Source organism: Aureococcus anophagefferens, assembly GCF_000186865.1.
Source record: "Aureococcus anophagefferens unplaced genomic scaffold AURANscaffold_6, whole genome shotgun sequence".
In the NCBI taxonomy this organism is placed as follows: Eukaryota; class Pelagophyceae; order Pelagomonadales; family Pelagomonadaceae; genus Aureococcus; species Aureococcus anophagefferens.
The window spans coordinates 1,648,329-1,670,171 of record NW_008705566.1 but is presented as its reverse complement, the minus strand read 5'-3'; the positions used below and the strand labels follow the sequence as shown (position 1 = coordinate 1,670,171).

The 21,843-nt window shown below is 73.3% G+C and overlaps 5 protein-coding genes across 5 annotated transcripts; 3 read left to right on the top strand and 2 right to left on the bottom strand.

Moving 5' to 3' along the window:
- Positions 1-70: 70 nt before the first annotated feature.
- AURANDRAFT_63164 (hypothetical protein) lies at positions 71-4,325 on the bottom strand (the record flags this gene model as incomplete). Its single annotated transcript, XM_009037341.1, has 2 exons — positions 71-1,631; positions 1,831-4,325. 2 exons carry the CDS (start codon positions 4,323-4,325, stop codon positions 71-73), a joined length of 4,056 nt encoding a protein of 1,351 aa, XP_009035589.1.
- Positions 4,326-4,976: 651 nt separating this feature from the next.
- On the top strand, positions 4,977-5,645 carry AURANDRAFT_63163 (hypothetical protein; the record flags this gene model as incomplete). The annotated part of the gene is made up of 1 exon (XM_009037559.1): positions 4,977-5,645. The coding sequence occupies one exon, from the start codon at positions 4,977-4,979 to the stop codon at positions 5,643-5,645; it is 669 nt and encodes a 222-aa protein (XP_009035807.1).
- Positions 5,646-7,340: 1,695 nt separating this feature from the next.
- AURANDRAFT_63162 (hypothetical protein) lies at positions 7,341-9,388 on the bottom strand (the record flags this gene model as incomplete). The annotated part of the gene is made up of 2 exons (XM_009037340.1): positions 7,341-9,143; positions 9,218-9,388. The coding sequence occupies 2 exons, from the start codon at positions 9,386-9,388 to the stop codon at positions 7,341-7,343; spliced, it is 1,974 nt and encodes a 657-aa protein (XP_009035588.1).
- A 1,762-nt stretch (positions 9,389-11,150) lies between these two features.
- Positions 11,151-12,937, top strand: AURANDRAFT_63161 (hypothetical protein; the record flags this gene model as incomplete). Its single annotated transcript, XM_009037560.1, has 2 exons — positions 11,151-11,980; positions 12,181-12,937. The coding sequence occupies 2 exons, from the start codon at positions 11,151-11,153 to the stop codon at positions 12,935-12,937; spliced, it is 1,587 nt and encodes a 528-aa protein (XP_009035808.1).
- A 4,876-nt stretch (positions 12,938-17,813) lies between these two features.
- AURANDRAFT_71341 (hypothetical protein) lies at positions 17,814-21,188 on the top strand (the record flags this gene model as incomplete). Its single annotated transcript, XM_009037561.1, has 2 exons — positions 17,814-18,947; positions 19,215-21,188. The coding sequence occupies 2 exons, from the start codon at positions 17,850-17,852 to the stop codon at positions 21,147-21,149; spliced, it is 3,033 nt and encodes a 1,010-aa protein (XP_009035809.1).
- Between the last annotated feature and the right edge of the window lie 655 nt (positions 21,189-21,843).

The following is a 21,843-nucleotide window of genomic DNA, read 5'->3' as shown; positions in this document are numbered from 1 at the left end:
CGCTCACTCCCGACAACCCGCCAGCCCCAGCCCCAGATCCAAAGTGAGTCAAGTTCCATCACAAAAAACATTACGCGGGGATCATCTCCGCGAGGAGCGCGGCGCCCGGGTCGTCGTCGCCGCCGCCCTGCTGGTCGCCGTCGCCGTCGCCCCGATCGTCGTCGTCGCCGCCGACGCCGCGGTCGCCCGCGACGTCGTAGCCGAGCATGTGGGCGTTCATGTGGTGGATCATGAAGACGTCGGGGAACTCGACGGCAACGCCGACGGCCGGCTCGTCGTTGCGGACCGCGTGGGCCCAGTTCGCGGGCGCGAAGAGCACGTCGCCCGCGCGCTGGACGCACGCCAGCGCGCCGGCGGGCGGCGCACGCCAGGTCGCCGGGTGGGCGACGGAGTAGACCGCGTCGGCCGGCGGGAGGAGCCACCAGGTCTTGGACCCGTGGGCCAGGAAGTTGACCGCGTGCTCGTGGTAGTGGAGCGGCGCGCCGCTTCCCGCGGGCCCGCAGTAGAACTGGTCGCTGCCGCCGTGGGCGCCGTGGAGCCGCCCCGGCAGCCCGTCGAGGAGCGCGTCGACGGCGGCGCTCGGCGCCAAAAGCTTCCGCAGCTCGCCGAGCGCGTCCGCGCCCTCGAAGAGCGGCGCCGCGGCCGCGCCCGCGGCGAAGACGTAGGCCGGCAGGTCCGCGACGTCGTCGGGCCCCGCGCGGCCGCCGGCGGACGGCGGCGGGTCCCGCGCCCAGGACCGCACGTAGGCGCCGAGCGTCGCCGGCGCGGGCGGCGCGGCGACGCCGAAGCTCTCGCCGTGCGGGATCGGGTGCGGCTGGACGTCGACGTCGTCGCGTGTCGCCAGGACCGCCGGATCCCAGAGTTGCCGCGCCGTCCAGTTGCGGCCCAGGCCGCGCACGAGGACCGGCGCGCCCCGCAGCACGTAGGGCTCCAGGCTCCCCGGGAAGCGGTCGACGTCGACGACGTCGACGGCGCAGTCGCCGTCCCCCCGCGCCGCCTTCGCCGCGAGCGCCTTGGGCGACAGGCCCAACGCGTCGCGCCAGCGCCGCGGGCCCTCGGCGCCCGCGCGCCGCGCGGCCCTGAGCAGCGCCGCGAGCGCGTCGCCGTGGCCGCGGGCGGCCGCGACGTGCAGCGGCGACCGCCCGAGGCCGCCCGCGAAGCCGACGTCGCCGCCGCGGGCCACGAGCGCCGCGCAGGCGCGCGGCAGGCCGAGCCAGGCGGCGTAGCCGAGGGCCGCCGTCGCCGTCGCGCCGTCGAAGGCCGACTTGGCGACGAGGTCCACGAAATACTCGTCGACGACGGCCCGCGCGGTCGCCGCCGCGCCGTCGCGGAACGCGCCCGCGTCCGGCATTTCGCGCGACCGCCAGAGCGCCGCGAGGGTCGGCGACGCCGCGAGCGCCTCGTCGACGTCGAGCGCGCCGCCGAGCGTCCGCCGCGCGTCGTCGGCGTCCCCGCGCGGGAACCGGTCGACCTGGAGCCGCGTCGCCACGAGCAGCAGCTGCTGCGGCGTCTCCAGCAGCGCCTGCACGAACTCCTCGCCGTCGAGGAGCGGCGGCGCCGACGCCTCGCGCAGGCGCGCGTAGCGGCCCGCGCCGATGGCGAGGAAGAAGACCAGGATGTGCGCCGCGACGCTCAGCGGGTTCGCGAGGTTGGACGCTGTTGGCGCGCGTTCCTCCTCGGCGTCGTCGTCGTTGTCTGCGACGACGTCCGGTTGTCCGCGACGATTCCGCATCGCTCGAGATGCTCGCAAAACTCAGGCCATCCAGCGCCGCTCTCCCCGAAGTGGTCAACTTGAACTTCAAGGACCATCTCCTTTACCCAGATCGTCACCCGAAGAACTTGAGGCGGCGCTCGCGGAGCTCGTCCTTCGTCGGCGGCGGCGCGGCGGCGGCGCTCCCCGCGTCGTCCGCCGCCGCCGTTTCGGCGGCGCTCCCCGCGTCGTCCGCCGGCGTTTCCGCGGCGGCGGCGTCGCGGTCCGCGGCGAGCGCCGTGTCGAAGGCCGCGTCCTGCGCGTCGATGAGGTCGCGGTCGCTGGGCTCCGCCGGCTCCGGGTAGAGGCGCAGGGGCGGCATGTCCGGCGCGCGCGGGTAGACGCGCTCGGGCTCGGGCTCCGGCGCCGGCGGCTCGACCGTCGCGCGGCAGACCGGACACGCGGCCGCGCGCTTGAACCAGCGCGCGGCGCACTTGGGGTGGAAGAGGTGGACGCAGTTCGGGAGGGCCTGGACTTCGACCTTGGCGTGGAGCGGCTCCATGCAGATGGAGCAGGTCTCGCCCGGCCGCGCGCGGCGCTCCGTCGCCTTGACGTGGTCGTCCTTGAGCCGCCGCAGCGCCGCGGGCGACGCGGGCGCGGCGCCGTCGGCCGCGCGGTGGCCCGTGTCCGCTTGGTGCTTTTCGAGCGCGGCGTCGCTGCAGAAGGCGACGCCGCAGGAGCAGAACTTGGGCTCCGCGCCGGGCTCGGGCGACTCGCCGCCGCAGTGTTCCAAAAGCGCGGCTTCCGAGGAGAAGGGCCGGTCGCAGGTCGGGCAGTACCAGGGCTCGTCGCCGCCGCCGGACTCCTCGCGGCGGTGGTCCCGCAGCGCGGCCGCGGAGCAGAACGCGCGGCCGCAGTCGCAGGCGTGGGGCGGCGGCCGCCGGTCGCCCGCGGCGAGCGCGGCGCCGCAGGGCCCGCCGCAGTGGTCCTCGAGCTCGGCGCGCGAGTCGAAGCGGAGCGCGCAGTAGGGGCACGCGTGGGGCGCGTGGCCGAGGCGCTCGCAGTGGACGTCGAGCTCCGCGAGGTTCGGCGCGGCCCAGGCGCACCGCGGGCACCGGAGGTCGCCGTCGCCGCCGCCGCGCCACGCGTCCGCGTCGAAGGGGTCGAAGGCGCCCTCGGGCGGCTCGTCGTCGAAGCCCGGCGGGAAGCGGTCGTCGAAGCCCGGGGCGAAGCCGCCGGGGAAGCCGTCGAGGGGCCCGCCCGCGAACGCGCCGAAGAAGTCGTCCGCGCCGTGGCCCGTGGCCTCGACGTGCGCGAGCGCGTCGCGCTCGTCGTCGAATTCGGCGCCGCAGACGGGGCAGACGAGCGGCCGCCCCACGTCGTAGCCCTCGGGCCCCATCGCGGCGTCGCGCGGGTCCAGGAGCTCGTGGCCCTCGGCCCGCGCGTGGGCCTCGAGGTCGCCGACGGTGCGGAACGTGTCGCCGCACTCGTCGCAGACGAAGACGTCGTGGCGCCGCTCGAGCGCGTGCCGGAAGAGGAGCGCGTGGCTCCCGAACGTCGCGCCGCACGCGCAGACGCAGGCCGCGGGGTCCGCCGCGGCGACGCGCTCGAGCAGCCGCGCCGCGGCCTCGGACTCGCCGTAGGAGAGGCGCAGCGCGGCCTCGCCGTCGCGGCGCGCGCGCGCGAAGTCGCCGAGCTCGCACGCCGCGGCGCCCCGCCAGAGCAGGCACTTGAGCTCGCTCGGCCGCGGCGCGCCGCCGCCGGCCTCGCCCGCGGCGATGACCGCGCCGCAGTCGGCGACGACGTCGGCCCAGCGCCGGAGCTTGGCGTGGCACGCGGCGCGGTTCACGAGGCACTCGAGCCGCGCCGCGCCCGCCGCGCCCGCCGCGAGCGCCGCGCCGAGCGACGCCACGGCGCCCGCGTAGTCCTTGCGCGCGAAGCGCCGCACGCCCTCGTCCGCGAGCGCGCGCGCCGACGGCGCCGGCGCCGCGGCCGCCGCGGGCCCCGGCGCCGGCGCCGCGGGCTTCGGCGCGGGCGCGGGCTTCGGCGACGCCGCGGGCTCGGGCTTCGGCGGCTTCGCGGCCGCGGGCTTCGGCGACTTCGCGGGCTTCGACTTGGACTTCGGTGCTGCTGTGGCCTTGGGCTTCGATGACGACGCGGCCTCGGACGCGGCGCTGGCCGTCGGAGCGGCCTCCGCGGCTGCCGTCGGAGCGGCCTCCGCGGCGGCCGTCGGAGCGGCCTCCGCGGCGGCCGTCGGAGCAGCGGGCGTCTCGTCGTGAGCTGCGGGGACGTCCGCGGGCGGACGCGTCTCCGGCGGCGGCGGCGGGGCGACCGCCTCGGCCTTGGTCTTCTTCTTTTTCTTCGTCGCCGCCGCGGCTCGGGCCGGCGCGGCGCCGGGGATGCTGGGGACGACGGCGAGCAGGTGCTCCCCCTCGCAGAGCGCCTCGTTGACCGTGGCGTTCAGGTCCACGGGCCGGCGCGTCGTGATCCGGAGGAGGACGACGGGCAGCGCCAGGCCCTGCTTCTTGCGGAAGGCTTCGGCGACGGCGGCGACCTGCTTGAGCTGCCACTTGGCGTTGAAGCTGAACTGGACGGGCGTGAGCGCATCGTCCTCCGGGATCACGGTGACGCGCATCTCACCAAACCCCCGGAGGAGGCCCCATCGACCACGAGTCCACCACCATGCTCTCCATCGCAAACATTATTAACAAATCCAGGAAGTTGACGCCTTCTTAATTAACGCGTAGGAAGCATGGGCGCGGGCGGTTCCGTCCCCGCCAGCCTCGACGAGGCCAAGGCCAAGGAGCTCGCCGGCGACCACTTCGACCAGAAGCTCTTCGACTCGCTCGCGGAGGAGGACTTCGCGACCTGCAAGCCCGTGGTCTCCAAGGACCAGTTCCTCGAGGCCGCCAAGGCCAAGGGCCTCGGCGTCGGCGGCGGCGGCGCGTCCGCGACCGCCGGCGCGGGCAGCGCGCTCCTCACGAAGTGCCAGGCCATGACGCCCGAGGAGCTCGACGCCGAGGCCGAGCTCGTCCTCGCCGCGGCGCTCAAGCGCGAGGCGAAGCGCAAGGCCGCGGCGGACGAGGCCGCGAGGCTCGCGAAGATGGACTACAGCAAGGGGTTCAGCGGGAGCGCGGAGGACACGAAAAAGGAGAAGGAGGCGGCCCAGGAGATGCGCGGCGGCGCCGCGGCCGAGGACGAGGACCCGCTCCTCGCGGACCTCCACGGATCCCTGACGCGGGAGCAGAAGGCCGAGGTCGAGAAGCTGGGCAAGTGGCTCAAGCTCATGGGCGGCAGCGGCTGCTACGTCTACGTCCACTCGCTGACGCACGAGTTCGCCGCGAACCGGCCCGACGGTTTTATTGACGACGGGGACCTCAAGGCCAAGGAGGACGCGGCCGGTGGCCTCCCCGTCGTCGCGCTCACGGAGGTCGTCGGCGAGATCAAGCGCATCATCGAGGAGGAGAAGAAGACGCCCCTGCTCCTCGACGCGTCCGAGGACCGCAAGCTCGCGACGTTCTTCAGCTTCAAGGGCGTCCTCGTCGACGGCACGAAGCTCGCGCTCCCGCTCCGGAACAAGGCGCGGCCCAAGCCCAAGGTCTTCATGGAGGAACTGCGGGCCAAGGCCGTCCAGGCCATGAAGGGCGGCCAGACGCTCGCGCTCGACCTCGGCGACGCGGAGGGGAGCAAGGCGCCGTTCTGGTCGACGCTCTGCAAGCCCGACGGCGTCCGCAAGGAGCTCTTCATCGAGGGCGGCAAGGGCCTCACGCGCAACAAGATGGCCTACACGAAGATGTGGAAGGACGAGGAGAAGGAGCACGGCTCCGCGTGCCCGAGGGACGACTTCCAGTTCGTCGTCGTCACCGCGCTCTCGCCGAAGGAGTACGAGAAGGAGCTCTTCGACGACGCCGTGCCCAAGGAGCACGCCTACCCCGTCGTCGTCGCGAGCGACTAACGTGGCGTTTTTTTTTGGGTGCCTCCGGTGCCGCGCTGTTCTAGAACAGCGCGGCATGAGCGGCGGAAACCGCGGCGTTGAAGCCGACCTTGAAGCTCAACACCGGCAACCTTGAAGCTCAACACCGGACTCAACGTTGAAGCTCAACGCCCAATGCCGAGAGTCTCGCACAAAAAAAAATGCAAAATCGTAAACTAAAAAAGTTAATTTTTTTTTCTACCGACTCGGAGTTATATCTTTTTTAGCCGCCGCTAAGCGCTTTGTAAAACAGCTGGCCGCCGCGCGGCATGAACTCGCTCTGGAAGAGCTTTAAAGCGATGCCGCAGCGCGAGGGGCTCGATGCGCTCGCGTATCTGTATTTTATTTTATTTTTTTAATATTTTCGGCCGCGCGTGCACGCGCGCGCTTCCGCGAGGTCGTCTTACACGGCACCAAGGACGTCGAAAATGAATTCAGAGTCTCCGAAATGTATTTAGGCGTACGGGGTTCGTCCCGATTCGTCGCGGAAAGTGACATCGCGTTTTTTGGCCTGGCTGGGCCCGTGACGACCGCGCCGCTCATGCCGCGCTGTTCTAGAACAGCGCGGCACCGGCACGCAATAGAACGGCACGTCGAATCGAGGTTTCACCTGAGGCATGGCTTGAACATCCTTCAATAACTAGTCCAACGTGCAATGTTGAAGGGCTTCCCTGGATGTCCAGCGTAGGGCTGCGTGCATTATGATGAGTGTGGCTGGCCGCTACGGTTCGTGACGTGGAGGTGCGACGAACCATGGGCGCCAGCGCAAGCGTGGACCAGGTGCAGACCATATGCAGCAACGTGGAGCAGGCCGTGCCCCGAACGCCAGCAGAGGCGTCAGCAGGCGATCGCGTCGCGGGGTCCCTCAAGGCTTTTGGATGCGGCGAACTCCAACGTGAAGCGTTGCCCCTATAGGCGCGACGAACCGTCAAGCCGAGCAGGCGCGACGCACACACAATGTTGCTTCTCTCCCTGCTTGCAACGAGCAGCGACTACTGCGGCGCGCGCTACGACGCATCGCTGCTCGCCGTGCGGCAATCGCCGACCTGCGACGGCGTCGGCGTCTTTGCCGTCCGCGACGTGCCGCCGCGCGCCCGCCTCGCCGAGATCCCGCTGGCCGCGTGCGTGACCGCCGCCGCCGCCGAAGCGGCGCTGCCGCGCGTCGCGGCGCGTCGCGCGAAGCTCCTGGCGAAGGGCAAGCGGCGGCGCGCGGACGGCTACGCGGCGCGGCGCGACGCCACGCGAGCGCTCCTCGCGCGCCTGCGCCACGCGTCCGCCGACGAGCCGCTCGCCGCGTACGCGCGGTCGCTGCCGTGGTTCGACGACGCCGACGACATCCCGGAGCGGTGGCTCGCGGAGACCCGAAGGTGCGCGGAGCTGGCGGACGCGTCGGAGGCGCGGGCCTGGGGCGCGGTGCGGCTCGCGAGGAGCCGCGCGTTCGACCTCGGGGAGCGGGGCCCGGCGCTCGTGCCGTTCCTCGATTTGTTCAACCACCCCACTCCCGGCGCCGCCGACGCGTGCGTGGCGTGGCGCGTCGACGGCGGCGCCGTCGTCGTGGACGCGCCGGACGCCGCGACGCCCGCCGGGTCGGAGCTGTGGAACTGGTACGGCGACGCGGACGAGCCGCGCGAGCGCGAGGCGTTCATCGAGAACTTCGGCTTCGACCCCGGCTAAACATTAGTGGTAGAACGCGGGGAGGTCGTCCTCGGCGAGGCCGCGCGGGAGGCGGAGGCCCGGGCTCACGGGCGTGGCCTCGTGCCAGGGCGGCCGCGGCGGCGACCGGCCCGGCGCCATGGTCTCGCGCTCGCGGGGGTGGTCGACGTGGGGCCCCCAGGCCGTCGTGCCCGGCGCGCGGGGGCTCGGCGACCCCGCGCCGTCGGCGTTCCAGGGGAATTTCGCGGACGTTTTCGAGTGGCGGAGCGGCGTCGAGTCGCCGATGGCGACGTCGAACTGGGGCAGCGCCGTCACGGCCGCGTCGAAGCCGTTGCGGGGCTTCCGCGGCGCCTCCTCGCGCCAGCCGTTGAGGTCGCACTTGACGCGGGGCCCGCGCACCCGGCGCGTCGCGCGCGCGGGCCGCGGCCGCGCGGCGGCCGCCGCGGCCGCGGCCGCCGGCGCGCCGCCGCGGAGCGACGCGTGCGCGAGCTTGCCCGCGCGGAAGCCGCTGTCGACGGCGCCCTGGACGCAGGGGTTGATGCCCTCCGTGGCGTGCTCGCCGGCGAAGAAGAGGCGCCCGTCGACGGGCTCGCGGAACGGCGCGCGGAGCGGCAAACACCCCGGCGACGGGTACGTGTAGCCGCCGCGCGCGTGCGCCTCCGAGGCCCAGTCGAAGAGCGCGGACCCGACGCAGGCGTTCGTCGCCGGGTGCGGGTCGTCCGCCGCGCCGAAGACGTCGTCGAGCTGGCGCAGGAACCGGCGCGTCGCCTCGGCCTCGCCGAGCGCGGCGACGTCGTCCGCGCGGTCGCCCGTCGCGAAGCCCACGAGCACGTAGAGGCCCCGGGGGCCCCGGGGCCCGCCGGAGCGCCAGAACTCGGGGTAGAGCGCGTCGCCGCAGACGCAGTTCCACCAATTTTCGTCGGCCCAGACGGCCCGGTCCAGCACGACGACGGCTTTTACGGCGTTCGCGACGGGCAACGCGTCGATGGCGCGGGCCAGGTCCGGCGGCAGGGGCGGCACGAAGGCCACGCCCGGGTCGCCGCCCCGCGGGCGGAGCGCCGCGACGGGCGCCGCGACGACGCACGCGCGCGCGCGGAGCATGACGCCGTCCGTCCGCCGCGCGGTCACGCCCCGGTCGTCGCGGTACACGGACGCGACGGCCCAGCCGAGCTTTGCGTCGACGCCCGTCGCGAGCTCGCCGACGGCCCGCGACAGCGTCGCCCCCGTCTCCAGCAGCAGGTAGGCCTCGCCGTGCGTCCAGTGCCGCTGCTCCCACGCGACCTCGGCCGCGCCGAGGCCCGACGCGGCGCCGCCGTAGTCGTTCGCGTAGACGGCCTCGGCCAAACCCAGATCGGCGCTCCCGACGCCGGCCCGCACCCAGTACTGGAGGAGCGACTCGCCGGGCGCGTGCGCCGCGACGACGTCCTCGAACGCGCCGTGGACCTTTTTGAGGCCGGGCCGCCGGTCCGCGGCGGCCGCGGCGACGAGCGCGCCGGCCCCGCCGAGCCAGTAGCTGTCGGGCCAGCTCGCCTCCTCCAATGCGACGCCCGCGTCCTTGAGGAGCGGCAGCAGGAAGTTCCCGTCGCCGCCGTGCACGAACTCGGCGCCCGCGGCGACGCGCACCTCGTCCTCGCCGCAGCGCACCGCCGCCTCGCGCACGCGCCCGCCGAGCCGGTCCGACGCCTCGACGACGACGCAGGACCAGCCCTTGGCCATGAGGAACCGCGCCGCGGCGAGGCCCGCGCAGCCGCCGCCGACGACGACGACGTCGCAGTCGAACTCCGACGGCTCGCCGACGGTCGCCTTCGCGAACTTCTCCACGGCCGCCTGCACGGCGGCCATATCGCGGAGGCTGCGCCCGGGCGCGCCGGCGCTTTTGCGCTGCGCTTGCTGCTGCCGACCAACGTTGTTGGCCGCTTCGGCAGGCCGTCGAAGATGCCGTCCGCGCGCGCGGCCAAACCGACGTTGCCGACGAGCCGCCGGTAGGCCCTGGCCTGGAGTCGCTTACTGCCAGAGGGGGCCGACCACCAGGCATACACCAGCCACGGCATACACCAGCATAGCAGCCGCATAGCAGCCGCATAGCAGACGCATAGCGGGCGCATAGCAGACGCATAGCAGGCGCATAGCAGGCGCATAGCAGACGCATAGCAGGCGCATAGCAGGCGCATACCACCAGCATAGCAGCCGCATGTAAAGAAACTAAGTCCTGTACATCAACTTGACGTTAAGGTACAGTCCGTAGTAGCAGGATAGGCACAGTGGGTGAGAGGGGAAGCTCAGTGTGCTACCTAGCACGACAGTATTTCACAAAAGGGTCCCTTACCAGGGGCTTCGTAAACATGTCGGCTACATTGTTGGTGCCCTCGATGTGTCTTACCTCGAGTTGAGAGGAAGACTGGTACTCTCTTATCTTTAAGTACCGCATATCAATGTGTTTTGACCTGCCTGAAGAGACAGGGTTGGAAGAGGTGTGAACTGTTCCAAGGTTGTCGCACAAAATGCTCGTTGCCTTCAGGGGTTCGTCTTTACCTGAGATGGCACAGTTCAGTTCCTGTATGAGGTTCCGTATGGATCTTCTGGGTACGGCACTACCAGGCATACCGGCGGTCAACCCCCTCGGCTTACTGCTAGCCCGGGCCTAGCCGAGACCCACGGGGGAACCGGACTCTCGCTGGGAGGAGCGCCTAGGCGCGTCGCGTCCGGGGTGAGGAACCCCAAAGAGCGCGCTGGTCCAGCGCTCTCGCTGCCTCGTGGCCGTCTGACGCCGGGTAAGCCTCCGGACCTGCCGCGTCCCCCCGCTCGGTCGACCGAACGGGGTTTCGCGGCCAGGGCAGCAGGCGGGGCTGCTGACCCCAGTCCGGCGGGGAGCCCAACGCCCGGAGCCTCTCGGGACGTCGCGCACTCTGCCCAGACCCGAAGGCCAACCTCAGGGCAGGCGACGTGAGCTTGCGCGTCGTGGAGTGACGACGCGCGTAGATTTGCGGAAACTCTTTTTCGAGAAACCGCGCGGAAAAGACCTCTCACGAGGGAAAACGCAGAGGAGAGCCTCCTCGGGGCGTGTACCGTTGAGCCAGGCGAGGCATCGCTTGCGCGTCCGCTGACCGCGCGCATGCGCACTGCATCGCCATGCAGTGCGCGCATGCGCAGCACTCGACCAGAGGCCAAGGTGCGCGAACCGGCGCACCGGCGAGCACGATGGCTCGAGCCGGCGCGGCCTGCGCGCCTGGATCGCAGCGCGCGCGGGACCTCTCTCGGTGCGAGCATTCGTTTCCAGGTCATGTGGGTGCGAGCATTCGTTTCTTTGCCAAAAAATGAAGTGGCGCTCGCGGGGGCGCCCCGTGTCCCCGAGCGGGGGGCATCTCGGTCCCGCGGACGCTGGAGAAGGTGTCGAAGCGGTGCCGCGCGGCGGTCGCGGCGCCAGCGCTCGACGGCGTGCTCTTCATGGCGTCGCCGTCCTGCAAGTCGTCGCGCGCCGCCCCCTGGTCGAACGGGGTCGCCCCAATCGCGTCGCGCGTCGCGCACGTCGTAGCGATGCTGCTGCAATCGTCTCCGGCCGTCGGCGTGCGCCACGCGTTGCGCGCGCACACTCGATACGCGCAGAACCATAAGCTTTTGCCTCAAGAGCCTCGCCAGACGCCGAGGCCCGGGTTGCGAGCAGCCTAGCTGCTCGATCGCCTTTTTACCTTACATCATGCGTTCACTATTGTCTTGGCTGCCCCGGACGAAACGCTCGAGAATGGTGGCGCATCAAAGCGGGAGCTACATGCCAGGAGGGTTTCGCCGCGCCCCGCAGCAAAGCATGACGGCTGCCTGAGCCCCCGCAGCAAAAGCATGGAGGGCGTGCACCACGCCCACGTCGACGGCGACGCCGAGGCCCTCGCCGTGGGCGTCCTCGAGTCCGCCGTGCGTTTGGCCGAGGCCCGCTGCGCCGGCGGCGGCGGCGCGGCGCTCGTCCCGGCCCTGCGCAAGTTCGCGCTGCGCCTCGGCGACGCGGCCGCGCGCGCCGAGGCCGCGCAACGCGGCGGCGGCCCGCGCGGCCCGCGCAAGTCCGGCGTGCCCGGCATGGACGCCGTCGAGCAGGCGACGGCCGCCGCGGCGGCGGCGGCGAGCGCGCTCCTCGACGAGTCGCCGGAGCTGCGCAAGGCCCTGCGCAAGCGCCGGCGCTTCGTCGCGCGGTGGACCGGCGCGTGGCGGCGGCACCGCGCGGCCGTCGAGGTCGTCATGGGCCTCGCGACGGTCGGCAAGCTCGCGTCGCTGACGGCGTCCTACTACCCGGACGGCACGGCGGCGACGTGGTACCTGCGGCGCGTCGACTGGGGCGCGAACGCCGTCTTCTCGCTCGAGATCGTCGCGCGGCTCGTCCTGCGGAACACGGCCGCGGACCGCGTCTGGTGCCTCGTGGTCTGCCCCTGGGCCGCGGCGTACTGGGGGCTGTTGTACGCCGAGGCGCGCGTGACGGGCCACGGCGTGAGCGTCGACCGCGACGAGACGACGAAGACGGCGACGCTGCTCCTCGACACGTTCACGGGGCTGTCGGTGTTCCGGCTCCGGGTCATGCAGAAGCAGATCGTGCCCATCGCGCGCGCGCTGCCGGTCATCCTCTACCCGGGCCTCGTGCTCGCGCTGGGTCTCTGGCTCTGGTCCGCGATCGGCTTCATCGCGTTCGAGCCAGGGCAGCAAAAGGGTGCGAAATTCCCAACTTTGGAGGCTCCTATCTCGGCCGTTTCCCACTCGTTTCGGCTGATATTTGGACGAGCGATCATCTCTTGGAACGGCCTCGAAGCGTGGACGATTTTTCCGGAACGCGCGCGCGCGGAACACTCACGTTGAAGCGAACTTGAATCACTCTTTTGCTGCCCAGGTTCGAGCGCGACCACCCCGCGTATTTCGGCACGTTCGCGGAGAGCTTCTTCACCATGTGGTCCTTCCTCACGGACAGCGCGGGCGGCGAGATGGCGAAGCGGCTCACGCACACCTGCGAGGGCATCCCCTGGGGCTACAGCGCGTCGTCGGGCGACGACGAGTACGCGGTCCGCTACGAGACGACGATCCACTCGTTCTCCGAGGGCGAGGACACGGACGATCTCGTCGACTGCGCGCCGCTCTGGCTCGAGATGGCCTTCTTCTATAGCTTCGAGGTCGTCATGACCTTCCTCGTGCTCAACGTGCTCCTCGGCGTCGTCGTCGACGCCGTCGCGACCGCGCGCGCGGACATCGTCGACGCCGAGTACGTCGGCGACGAAGACGGCGACACCGCGGCGGGCGCCGACGGCCGGGCCCGGCGGCCCGCGGCGAACGGCGGCCACCGCCGGCAGACGGGGCGCAAGAAGGCGTCGGACGCGCGCCGCGCGTCCGCGCGCGCCGCGGAGCCGGCCGGTGACGCCGAGGACGCCAAGGTCGCCGACGACGGCAAGGACGCGGCGCGCGTCGCGCCGGCGGAGTACACGCCCGTGACGCCCCTGGAGCCCGCGGAGCCCGAGCCGAAGCCCGAGCCCGACCGCGCGCGGCGGTCCGCGGCCCAGCCCGTGCCCAAGGGCCAGCGCGTCACCGTGGACCCGGGCGTCAACGCGGGCCGCCGCGAGACGACGCACGCGCCCCTCGACGCCGCCTTCTACTAACCTCCGTCGCTTGCCGCGGCGCCGCGGATCTTCGCCTCGCGCTCCCGGTAGGCCGCGAGCTGCGCCTCGTGGCCGCGCTCGAGCTCCGCGAGGGGGCTCGCGCCGATCTTCGGCGCGGCGGCGGCCCGGGCGACGGCCTTGGCGTGCTTCCGCGCCTTGCGCCGCGCGCGGTCGGGCGCGACGTCCGCCGCGGCCGCGCGCCGCGCGTCGACGACGCTCGCCTTGCCCCGCTCGTCGGCGGCGAGGTCCGCCCAGACCTCGGCGACGATCGGCCCGGGCTCGCAGGGCGCGACGCCGCTCGGCCCGCGGTCCACGCGGTCCCGCGGCGCGGCCGCGGCCGCCGCGGGCCGCCGCGCGGCCGCGGCCGCGACGTCCGCGGACTCGCCGTCGGCCATGGCCGCCCAGGCGGCGTCGAGCGCGGCGCCCGGCGCCGGGGCGGCGGCGGGTTTCGCCGCGCGTCTCGCGGCGCGCTTCGCGGCGAGGATCTCCGACACGGACGGGCCCGCGGCGGCCGCGGGCCGCGCGGCCGCGCGGACGTCGCCCGCGCGGGCCCGGAGCCGCCGCAGCTCCTCGGCCGCGGGGTCCAGCGGCGCCGCGACGGCCCGCCGCCGCGGCAGGTCGACGTTGAACGGGCTCGCCGCGGCGGCCAGGGCGGTCCCGGCGGCGGGACGGGGACCGGCGGCCCCGGCGCTTCCGGAGGCGGTCTTGGCGGCGCCGGCCGTGTTGTTGTCGGCGGCCTCGGCGGCGCCGGCCGTGTTGTTGTCGGCGGCCTCGGCGGCGCCGGCCGTGTTGTTGTCGGCGGCCCTGGTGGTGGTCGCACGCGCCGTCTTGGGCACGTCGACCTTGAAGGGGCTCGGCTCGACGACCTCGACGGGGGCCCCGGCGACGGCGGCCGAGGCGCTCCGCGGCGCGACGCCCGCGGCGTCGTCGAGGAGCGCGTTCGCCTCCCGCTCGACGCCCGCGAGCTCCTCGAGGAGCTTGGCGTCGCCGGCGCCGTCGCCGGCGCCGTCGCCGCGCAGCGCCGCGGACGCGGACGTGCCGCAGATCTTGGCGTTCTGCTTCGCGCACGCGGCTTCCGCGTCGGCCATGGCCCGCTTCGCCTCCGCGCGAAAGTCCGCGCGGAAGGCCGCGTCCGCGTCGGCCTTCGCCGCCGCCGCGTCCTCGGCGCTCGGCTTCGCCGGCGCGAGCGCGGCGCCCGTGGCCGCGGCGACGACGGCCTGGGCGGTCGCGACCCTGGCGGCGAGCGCGCGGACGGCCGCGTTGGCCGGCTCGCGGCCCTCGAGCCACGCGACGGCGTCGGCGGCGTCGTCGACGCGCCCGAGGCGCGCGAGGGCCCGCGCGCGCTGGAAGCGCGCCTTGACGTTGTCGCCGTCGAGGGCCAGCGCGCCGTTCGCGTCCTCGAGCGCGGCCGCGGCCGCGCCGTCGCCGTCGCCCGCGGCGCCGCCGAGCTCGAGCCGCGCGCGCGCGCAGTTGCTCAGGCACGCGACGGCGACGGCCGCCGCCGCGGGCTCGCCGAGCAGCCGCGCGGCGCCGCCGGCGCCCCGGAGCGCGTCCACGGCCTCGACCCAGCGCTCCACGGCGCCGGCGGCGTCGCCGCGGCCGTAGGCGTCGTTGCCGCTCTTCTTGAGCCGCTCGCCGGCCGCGAGCCGCTCGGCGGGCGACAGCGTCGTCGGCGCGACGCGCCGAGGAGCGGCGACCGCCGGTTGCGACGCGCAGCGAACCGTGAGCTTGACCATAGCGCTGCGCGGGCTGCCCGCGGCTGAATTGTTCAACAAGGGGAGTTGAAGCGTGCCCAAAAAAACTTCCAAATAATAGTGGGGGGTCCCCAAGTTTTGCGAAGCCCGCGCCGCAGGCGTGCCCTCGGGCAAATTTACGACTGTCCGTCGGGCGCTGGGCGAGGTTTCGCAACCTTGGGGCCCCCGGCAACGGCGCGGTGCTACCCTTCGTTCACGACAGTCCGCCTCCCGCCCGGGCCGTCCGTTGCCGTCGCCGCCGCGTCGTCCGTACACTGCGGCTCGCGGGAGATTTGCCCACCTCTAGTCCGCCATGCCCTTCGATCACCACGGTCCGTCTCGCCGTGCCGGCGCGCCGGCGCGCCGCAGCGCCGCGGGGGAGGGGTGTTCCGCCAGCCGCGGCGACTCGCCTGGGCCGGGCGAACCTGTAGTCCATCGGCCTGCGGCGCCGTGAGCCGCCGCTTCGCGGCGGTTTTTGCGCCGCAGGCGCCAGGCCAGATCTTCTGGCCGAAGGGCGTAGCTTTTGTCCGAAGGTTGCGAGACAGCCATACGATGCGCTCCGCTCGATTTGTGTCCCACATCAGTGCGCAAAATCTAGAGCCTCTCACGCGGCGAGCCCGGGCTCGCCAGAGAGCCCCTACGGAGAGGATCGGGGGAAAATACGCTTTTCCCGGAACGACGTCGTAACGGCGAACGCGGCGGGCGGTTTCGCGTCTCAGCGCGGGGGGGGCGGTGTAAGCCCTGCGTCAGTATACGAGTGCAGAGCTCCACTACTCATGTTATTGTACGCGCGAGCACCAAACGGCCCGAAAGGGCGCGAACGTTCGCGCGGAGTCAGTTTCAAGAACGTCGCAGCGTCCGACGCGCGACTCATGCTCTCTCGCGCGCATGCCCCGGAGCGCGCGGCGCCGCAGACCCGCGAAGGTGTCCGCGGCGGCGGCGGCGGCGATCGGGAGCGCTTCGTTCGCCCCGACAGACGCTCGGCCGCGAGCGCGAGAGAGATGTCGAGCAAGACGTGGCCGCCGGCGAGCACTCATTCCCCGACCCTCCCGAGCGCGTGGGAGCGCTGCGAGCGCTGCACGGGGGCCTGGAACGCGTGCGGCGGCGGCCGACGCGTTCCCCCCGCGCGAATGTCGGTCGGCCGCGCGCGGGGAAGCTGCACGCGCACGACGTCGCCGCCGGCGCGCACCCCTTCCCCGACCCCGTTGAGCGTTTGGGCGCGCTGCGAGCGCTGCGCGGGGGCTGGGATGCGCGCGGCGGCGGCCGGACGGGTTCCCCCCCAAATGTCGGTCGGCCGCGCGCGGGGGAGGTGGGCGCGCGCGACGTCTCAGCCGGCGTGCACTCCTTCCCCGAGCCCCCCGAGCGTTTGCAAGCGCTGCGAGCGCGTCACCGAGCCATGGGACGCGCGCGGCGGCCGCCGGACGCGTTCCCCCCGACATTCGGTCGGCCGCAAGCGGGGTAGGTGGGCGCGCGCGACGTCTCCGCCTGCGCGCACCCCTTCCCCGACCCCCCCCGAGCGTGTACATACGCTTCGATCGCTCCTCGGGGCCCGCAGACCTCCCCTCGGGCTCGAATGAGCGCTTTCGACGCGAAACCGCCCGCCGCGTTCGCCGTTACGACGTCGTTCCGGGAAAAGCGTATTTTCCGCCTGATCCTCTCCGTAGGGGCTCTCTGGCGAGCCCGGGCTCGCCGCGTGAGAGGCTCTAGATTTTGCGCACTGATGTGGGACACAAATCGAGCGGAGCGCATCGTATGGCTGTCTCGCAACCTTCGGACAAAAGCTACGCCCTTCGGCCAGAAGATCTGGCCTGGCGCCTGCGGCGCGGGCTTCGCAAAAAAGCTTACCCGAAGAAGTCGTTGGCCTGCTGCTCCTGGGCCGAGGCCTCCACCACCCTGTTCTTCGCGTCTCTGTCGAGCCAGCCCGCGGCGTGGAGCTGCGCGGCGAGGTCGTGGTAGCTGTCGAAGACGAAGAAGCGCGCGTCGCCGCCCGCGGCGCCGCGCGTCTCGTCGACCATCTCCGCGAGGACCGCCGGCGGCAGCGCGTCGCGGTCCGGGGGCTCGCCGCGGCGCCGCGCGTGCTTGATGGCCGCGAACGCTAAAAGCGGCCGCGTCGCGCCCTCCGCGCCGTCGGGCGCCGCGCACGCGAGCCGGAGGAGCCGCCGGGCGACGAGGTAGTCGCCCTGGTGGTCGTCGCCGACGAAGACGAAGCGGCCGTCGCCGTCCGGGTACGCCGCGGCCCAGTCGGCGAACTCGCGGACCTTGTGGTCCGCGAGCCCGCCGTAGCGCCGCCGCGCGTGCGCGTCGTAGGCCGCGAGATTCTCGAACCTTCGCGCGCGCTCGCCGACGCGCGCCGCCAGGATATTTTTCAGGTTTGCGCCGACCTCCGAGGTCCGCGACGCGCCCGGCGACAGGCCGAGGCGCGGGCCGAGCGCTCGCAAAAGCTCCGCGCCGCGGTCGCTCGCGACGAGCGCGCGCACGAGCCGCGGCGGCCGCGCCGTGAGCAGCGTGCTGTAGCCCCCGGGCCGTAGCTCGCCGTGCAGAGCCGCGCAGCCCGCATAGAACGAGCCGCGAGGGGCCGTCGTGTCGCAGCCCGCGACGCCGAGCGCGCCGTAGCCGCCCGGCACGATCGTGTCGTCGAGGTCCGACGCGACGCGGAAGCCGCTCGTTTGCGGCGCGTGTCGTGCTGCTGTCGCGAGCCGCGCGAGGAGCCGCGCGTCGTCCGCGGGCGACAGGTGGCGCCGCACGAACTGGACGTCGAGGTGCGCGCCGTCGCGCGCGCGGAAGCACAGGTTCGAGGCGACGGCGCAGCGCACGCGGAGGCACTCCTCGACGTCGACGTTCAAGAAGAGCTCGAGCCAGAGCTTGGCGTAGGTGCCGTCGCCGTTGCGCTGGCGCTTCGCGGACCGCTCGGTCTCCTGGAGCCGCAGCACGGCGGCGGCGGCGTCGGAGAGCGGCGGCGGCGGCGGCGGTGGTGGTGCCGACGACTGAGCAGGTGGTGGTGCTGCTGCCGACGACTGAGCGGGCGGTGGTGCTGATGACTGAGCAGGCGGAGAATCGCTTTCCGCGAGTGCGCTCATCGCGGCGCTAAAATTAGCTCTAGGAATTGCCACAAATCACAGCCCCCATCGTTTGCGAGTCGAGTCGCGCTGGCGGCCGCCAGCGCCGTCGACGCGGCGGCGATGGACGACGACCGCGCGTCGGCGCCCGCGTCGCTCTGCACGATCGCCGTGCGCGTCGCCGACGAGCGCCGCGCGCTGCTCACGCTCGACCCGGCGACGACGCTCGCGGAGCTCCTGGCGCTTTTGCCCGGCGAGGGCATCGAGGCGCCCGTCGCGACGGCGACGTCGTGGGCCGCCGGCGGGCCCGTGCCGCTCGACGGGTCGTCCTGCGGCCCGCCGAAGGCGCTGCGCGTCGCCGACGCGGCGTCGACGCTCCAGACGCTCGGCTGGTTCCCGTCGGGCGTGCTCGTCGTCGAGGCCGCCGCCGCCGCCGCCGCCGCCGCGGCCTCCGCGCCCGGCGCGGCCCCGGCCAAGGCGCCGCCGTCGTCGCTCTTCGCGGCCGTGGCGACGCGCCACGACGCCGCGCCGGCGCTCGACGCGGGGACGACGCGCGCGCGCGTGCGGACCTCCGCGGCCGACACCTCGGCGGACGCGGCGCGCGACGCCAAGGCGCGGAAGACCGACGCCGCGCGGCGCAAGGCCGCCGGCGCGCGCGACCCGAAGACGGCGGCGACGCTCTGGCGCATGATGGCCAAGCGCCACGCCGTCGGCCGCGACGGCCTCCGCGAGGAGGACCGGCACTACCTCGTCGTCGACCGGGGCGCCGCGTCGCCGGCGCTCTACTGCTTCTTCTCGCGCCAGGACACGCTCGGCCGCGCGACGGAGGCCGTCGCGGCGCTGCTGCGCGTCTCGCCGGCGGCGGCGGCCCTCGCGCGCGCCGCCGACGGCGCGACGTTCCGCGCGACGGACACGTTGTTCGCGCTCGACGGCGCGCTGCCGTCCTTCTCCTGCGTGTCCTTCGTGCGCGGCGGCGGCGGCGCGGCGGCCGCGCCGTCGCCGGAAGGGGCGGCGGAGGGGGTGGCGGAGGCTTCGGGGGTGGCGGAGGCCGCGGCGCCGACGGCGGCTTCGCCGTCGTCGCCGTCGCCGTCGCCGCCGCCGCCGCCCGCGGGCGCCTACGACCTCGTCGTCAAGTACGACAAGCGGGACCACACCATCGCGCACCTGACGCCCGCGTCGACCGTCGCGGAGCTCAAGGCCGCGGCCGCCGCGGCGACGGGCGTCGAGCCCGCGGCGATGAAGCTCATCTTCAAGGGCGACCTCGCGCGCGACGACGCCAAGAAGCTGGGGGACACGGCCCTCAAGCCCGGCGCGAAGATCCTGCTGATGAAGACGAAGCCCAGGTAACTTGAAAGTGCAACATTTGCCTCAACTTGACGATTCTTGGTCCCAAGATCTCTGTTCTCGATCGGCTGCTGCTCGGAGCGTGCTGGCCCACAAGCTTGCTGGCACGAGCGTCCTGGCACCCAGCAGACGCGCCGCTTCTAGAAAATGACTGCCTTCCGCGACGGCGACGCGGAGCCCGGCCTGCTGCTCGCCAAGGCGACGCTCGCCGCGGCGAAGCGCGAGTACCGCGAGAAGGAGCTGGTGACCTTGAAACCGCGGACGATCCGCGCGGCGGCGACGAACGGCGTGCTGACGCAATCCGCCGTGACGCCGCTGACGCGGCTGCTCGCGGAGCCGGCCGCGCCGCGGACCTTCGCGGCCTGCGCCTACGTGCCGCCGCGGCCCGCGAGCGACGACGGCCCGAAGATGGCGGGCGCCGCGCTCTTCGAGCGCCTGAGCCTCGACGAGGTCCGCGCGACGCTCGCCTTCTGCTCCGCCGGCGCCATGGGCGCGACGGTCCTCGCCCACCGCGCCTTCGCGCTGCCCGTCGAGGAGACCGCGCGGCTCCTGCTCCGGCCGTACGCGTCCGCGCCGGCCCCGAAACGCTGCGTCGTCAGCGCCGCGTTCTGCGAGCCGGCCTGGCGCGCGCTCCTCGCGGCGCGGCGCTACCACGCCACCGGCGCCGGCAGCTCCCTCGGGGCCGGCGGCGCCCACAGCCTCATCCTCCGCGCGCGCGCGGTCTCGCGCGGCGACGACGACGACGGCGACGGCGGCGATACGGGCGGCGTCGTGTCCGCGTGCGGCCGGGGCACCTGCGGCCAGCTGGGTTTAGGGGCCGCGGCCTACGACGTGAGCGTGCCGCGGCCCATCGTCGCGCTCCGCGACGTCGTCTCCGTGTCCGCGGGCGGGCACCATTCCTTGGCGGTCACGGCGGACGGCGGCCTCTGGGCCTGGGGCAAGGCGAGCGACCACCAGCTGGGCCTGGGCAACCTCGAGCTCACGGTCGTCGCGACGCCGACGCGCGTCGTCTTGCGGGAGGCCGTGGCCGCGGCGGGCAACGGCGCCGGGCGGCCCGCGCGGTGCGCGCGGTGCTCCGCGGGCGGCGCGCACAGCGTCGCCGTCGACGACGCGGGCGGCGTCTGGTCCTGGGGCCGCAACGCCCACGGCCAGCTCGGCCACGGCGGCACGCGGCCGAGCCCGACGCCCAAGCGCGTGCTGCCGCTCCGCGCGCGAAAATGCGTCGACGCGGCCGCGGGCGGCTTCCACAGCTTCGTCGTCGTCGACGACGGGAGCCTGTACGCCTTCGGTTTAGGAGCCGACGGGCGGCTCGGCCTCGGCCACTGCCTCAACGCGTCGCTGCCGGAGAAGGTGCCCCTGGACGCGTTCTGCCGCGCCGCGGCGGCGGGCGCGGCGCACGGCGCGGCCGTGGACGACGCCGGCGCGCTCTACACCTGGGGCGACGGGTCCAAGGGGGCGCTGGGCCACCGGGGCCCCAAGCCCAAGTCGACCAAGGCGGGCAAGAAGGAGGGCGGCCTGTCGTCGATGCCGTCGTGGGAGTCCGCGCGCGCGCTCGGCGAGGTCCTCGCGCACTCGTCGGGCGCGGCGCCGGACAGCGAGCACGCGCCCCGCCGCGTCGCGGCGCTCGCCGACGTGCGCGTCGTCGCCGTCTGCGCGTCGGAGCGCGAGACCGCGTGCCTCGACGCCGACGGGGTGGTCTACGTCCTCGGGCCGCCGGGCGCGCTCTCGTCGTCGGGCGAGCCCGCGGCGACGTCGCCCAAGGCCCGGAGCTCCCTCGCGGGCATCGGCCGCCCGCGGTCCGGGTCCGGCGCGGCGTCGCCGACGGCGACCGCGGGCATCGGCCGCGCGCGGTCGTCGTCGACGTCCGGCGCGCCGAGCGCGGCCGGCCCGCGGCCCAAGAGCGCCGTCGTGACCCACACGTTCCACGCGCCCGTCGCCGAGCTCGCGACGTCCGCGCTCCACACGCTCGTCAAGACCTTCGACGACACGTACTTCGCCTGGGGCGACGGCGACGGCGGCCTCTGCCTCGGCGTCGGCGACTCCAAGGGCCGGAGCAAGCCGGCGATGATGGTGTGGTGAAGACCTGTGGGATGCGCGTCCGCCCTAGCTAAATTCAGGCGGCGTAGTTGTGGTTTGGAGCCTGCGTAGAAGGGCCGGCGCCGCCGGGATCCCGGCGGCGATCCGGCGCGATCCCGGGGCCCGAGCGATCTCGAGCGATCCCGAGCGATCCCGAGCGATCTCGGGCGACCTTACGCGAACCCGAGCGCTCCTACGCGCTCGGACACGATCCCGGCGATCCGGAGCGCGGCGGCGCCGGTCGTCGTAGAGAACCCGCGATCAAGTGCAATCAGTCTGCAATCGACGAAGGGGGGTATTATTTGGGCTGCGTCAGGATTTCGCCAGGGGTCGGCGAACCTCAAGCCAAATGCAATCGAGCTCGATTGGGGTGACGAGAACAAATACTGCTGTTTTTGCGCCTCTGTTGAGAGGCTTACTTCTCGACTGTACTCCTGGAAAGCGCTCCCGACGGCCGGACACACCTCCCTCGAGCACGCGCACAAAAACTCCCGGCTCGAAACGATGTCGTTCTTCGCCGATCAAGGGCAATCGAGCGGCAACCGCGAAAAACACGAGAATCAGCAGCAGCAATCGCCTGACACCGTCTTCGCGCCGAGACTAGCGCCGCCCGCGCCGCCGCCGAGCGCCTACTCGTCGCCGGCGCAGTCGCTGGGCGCGACGCCCTATCAGACGAACCGCCCGATCTACACGATCG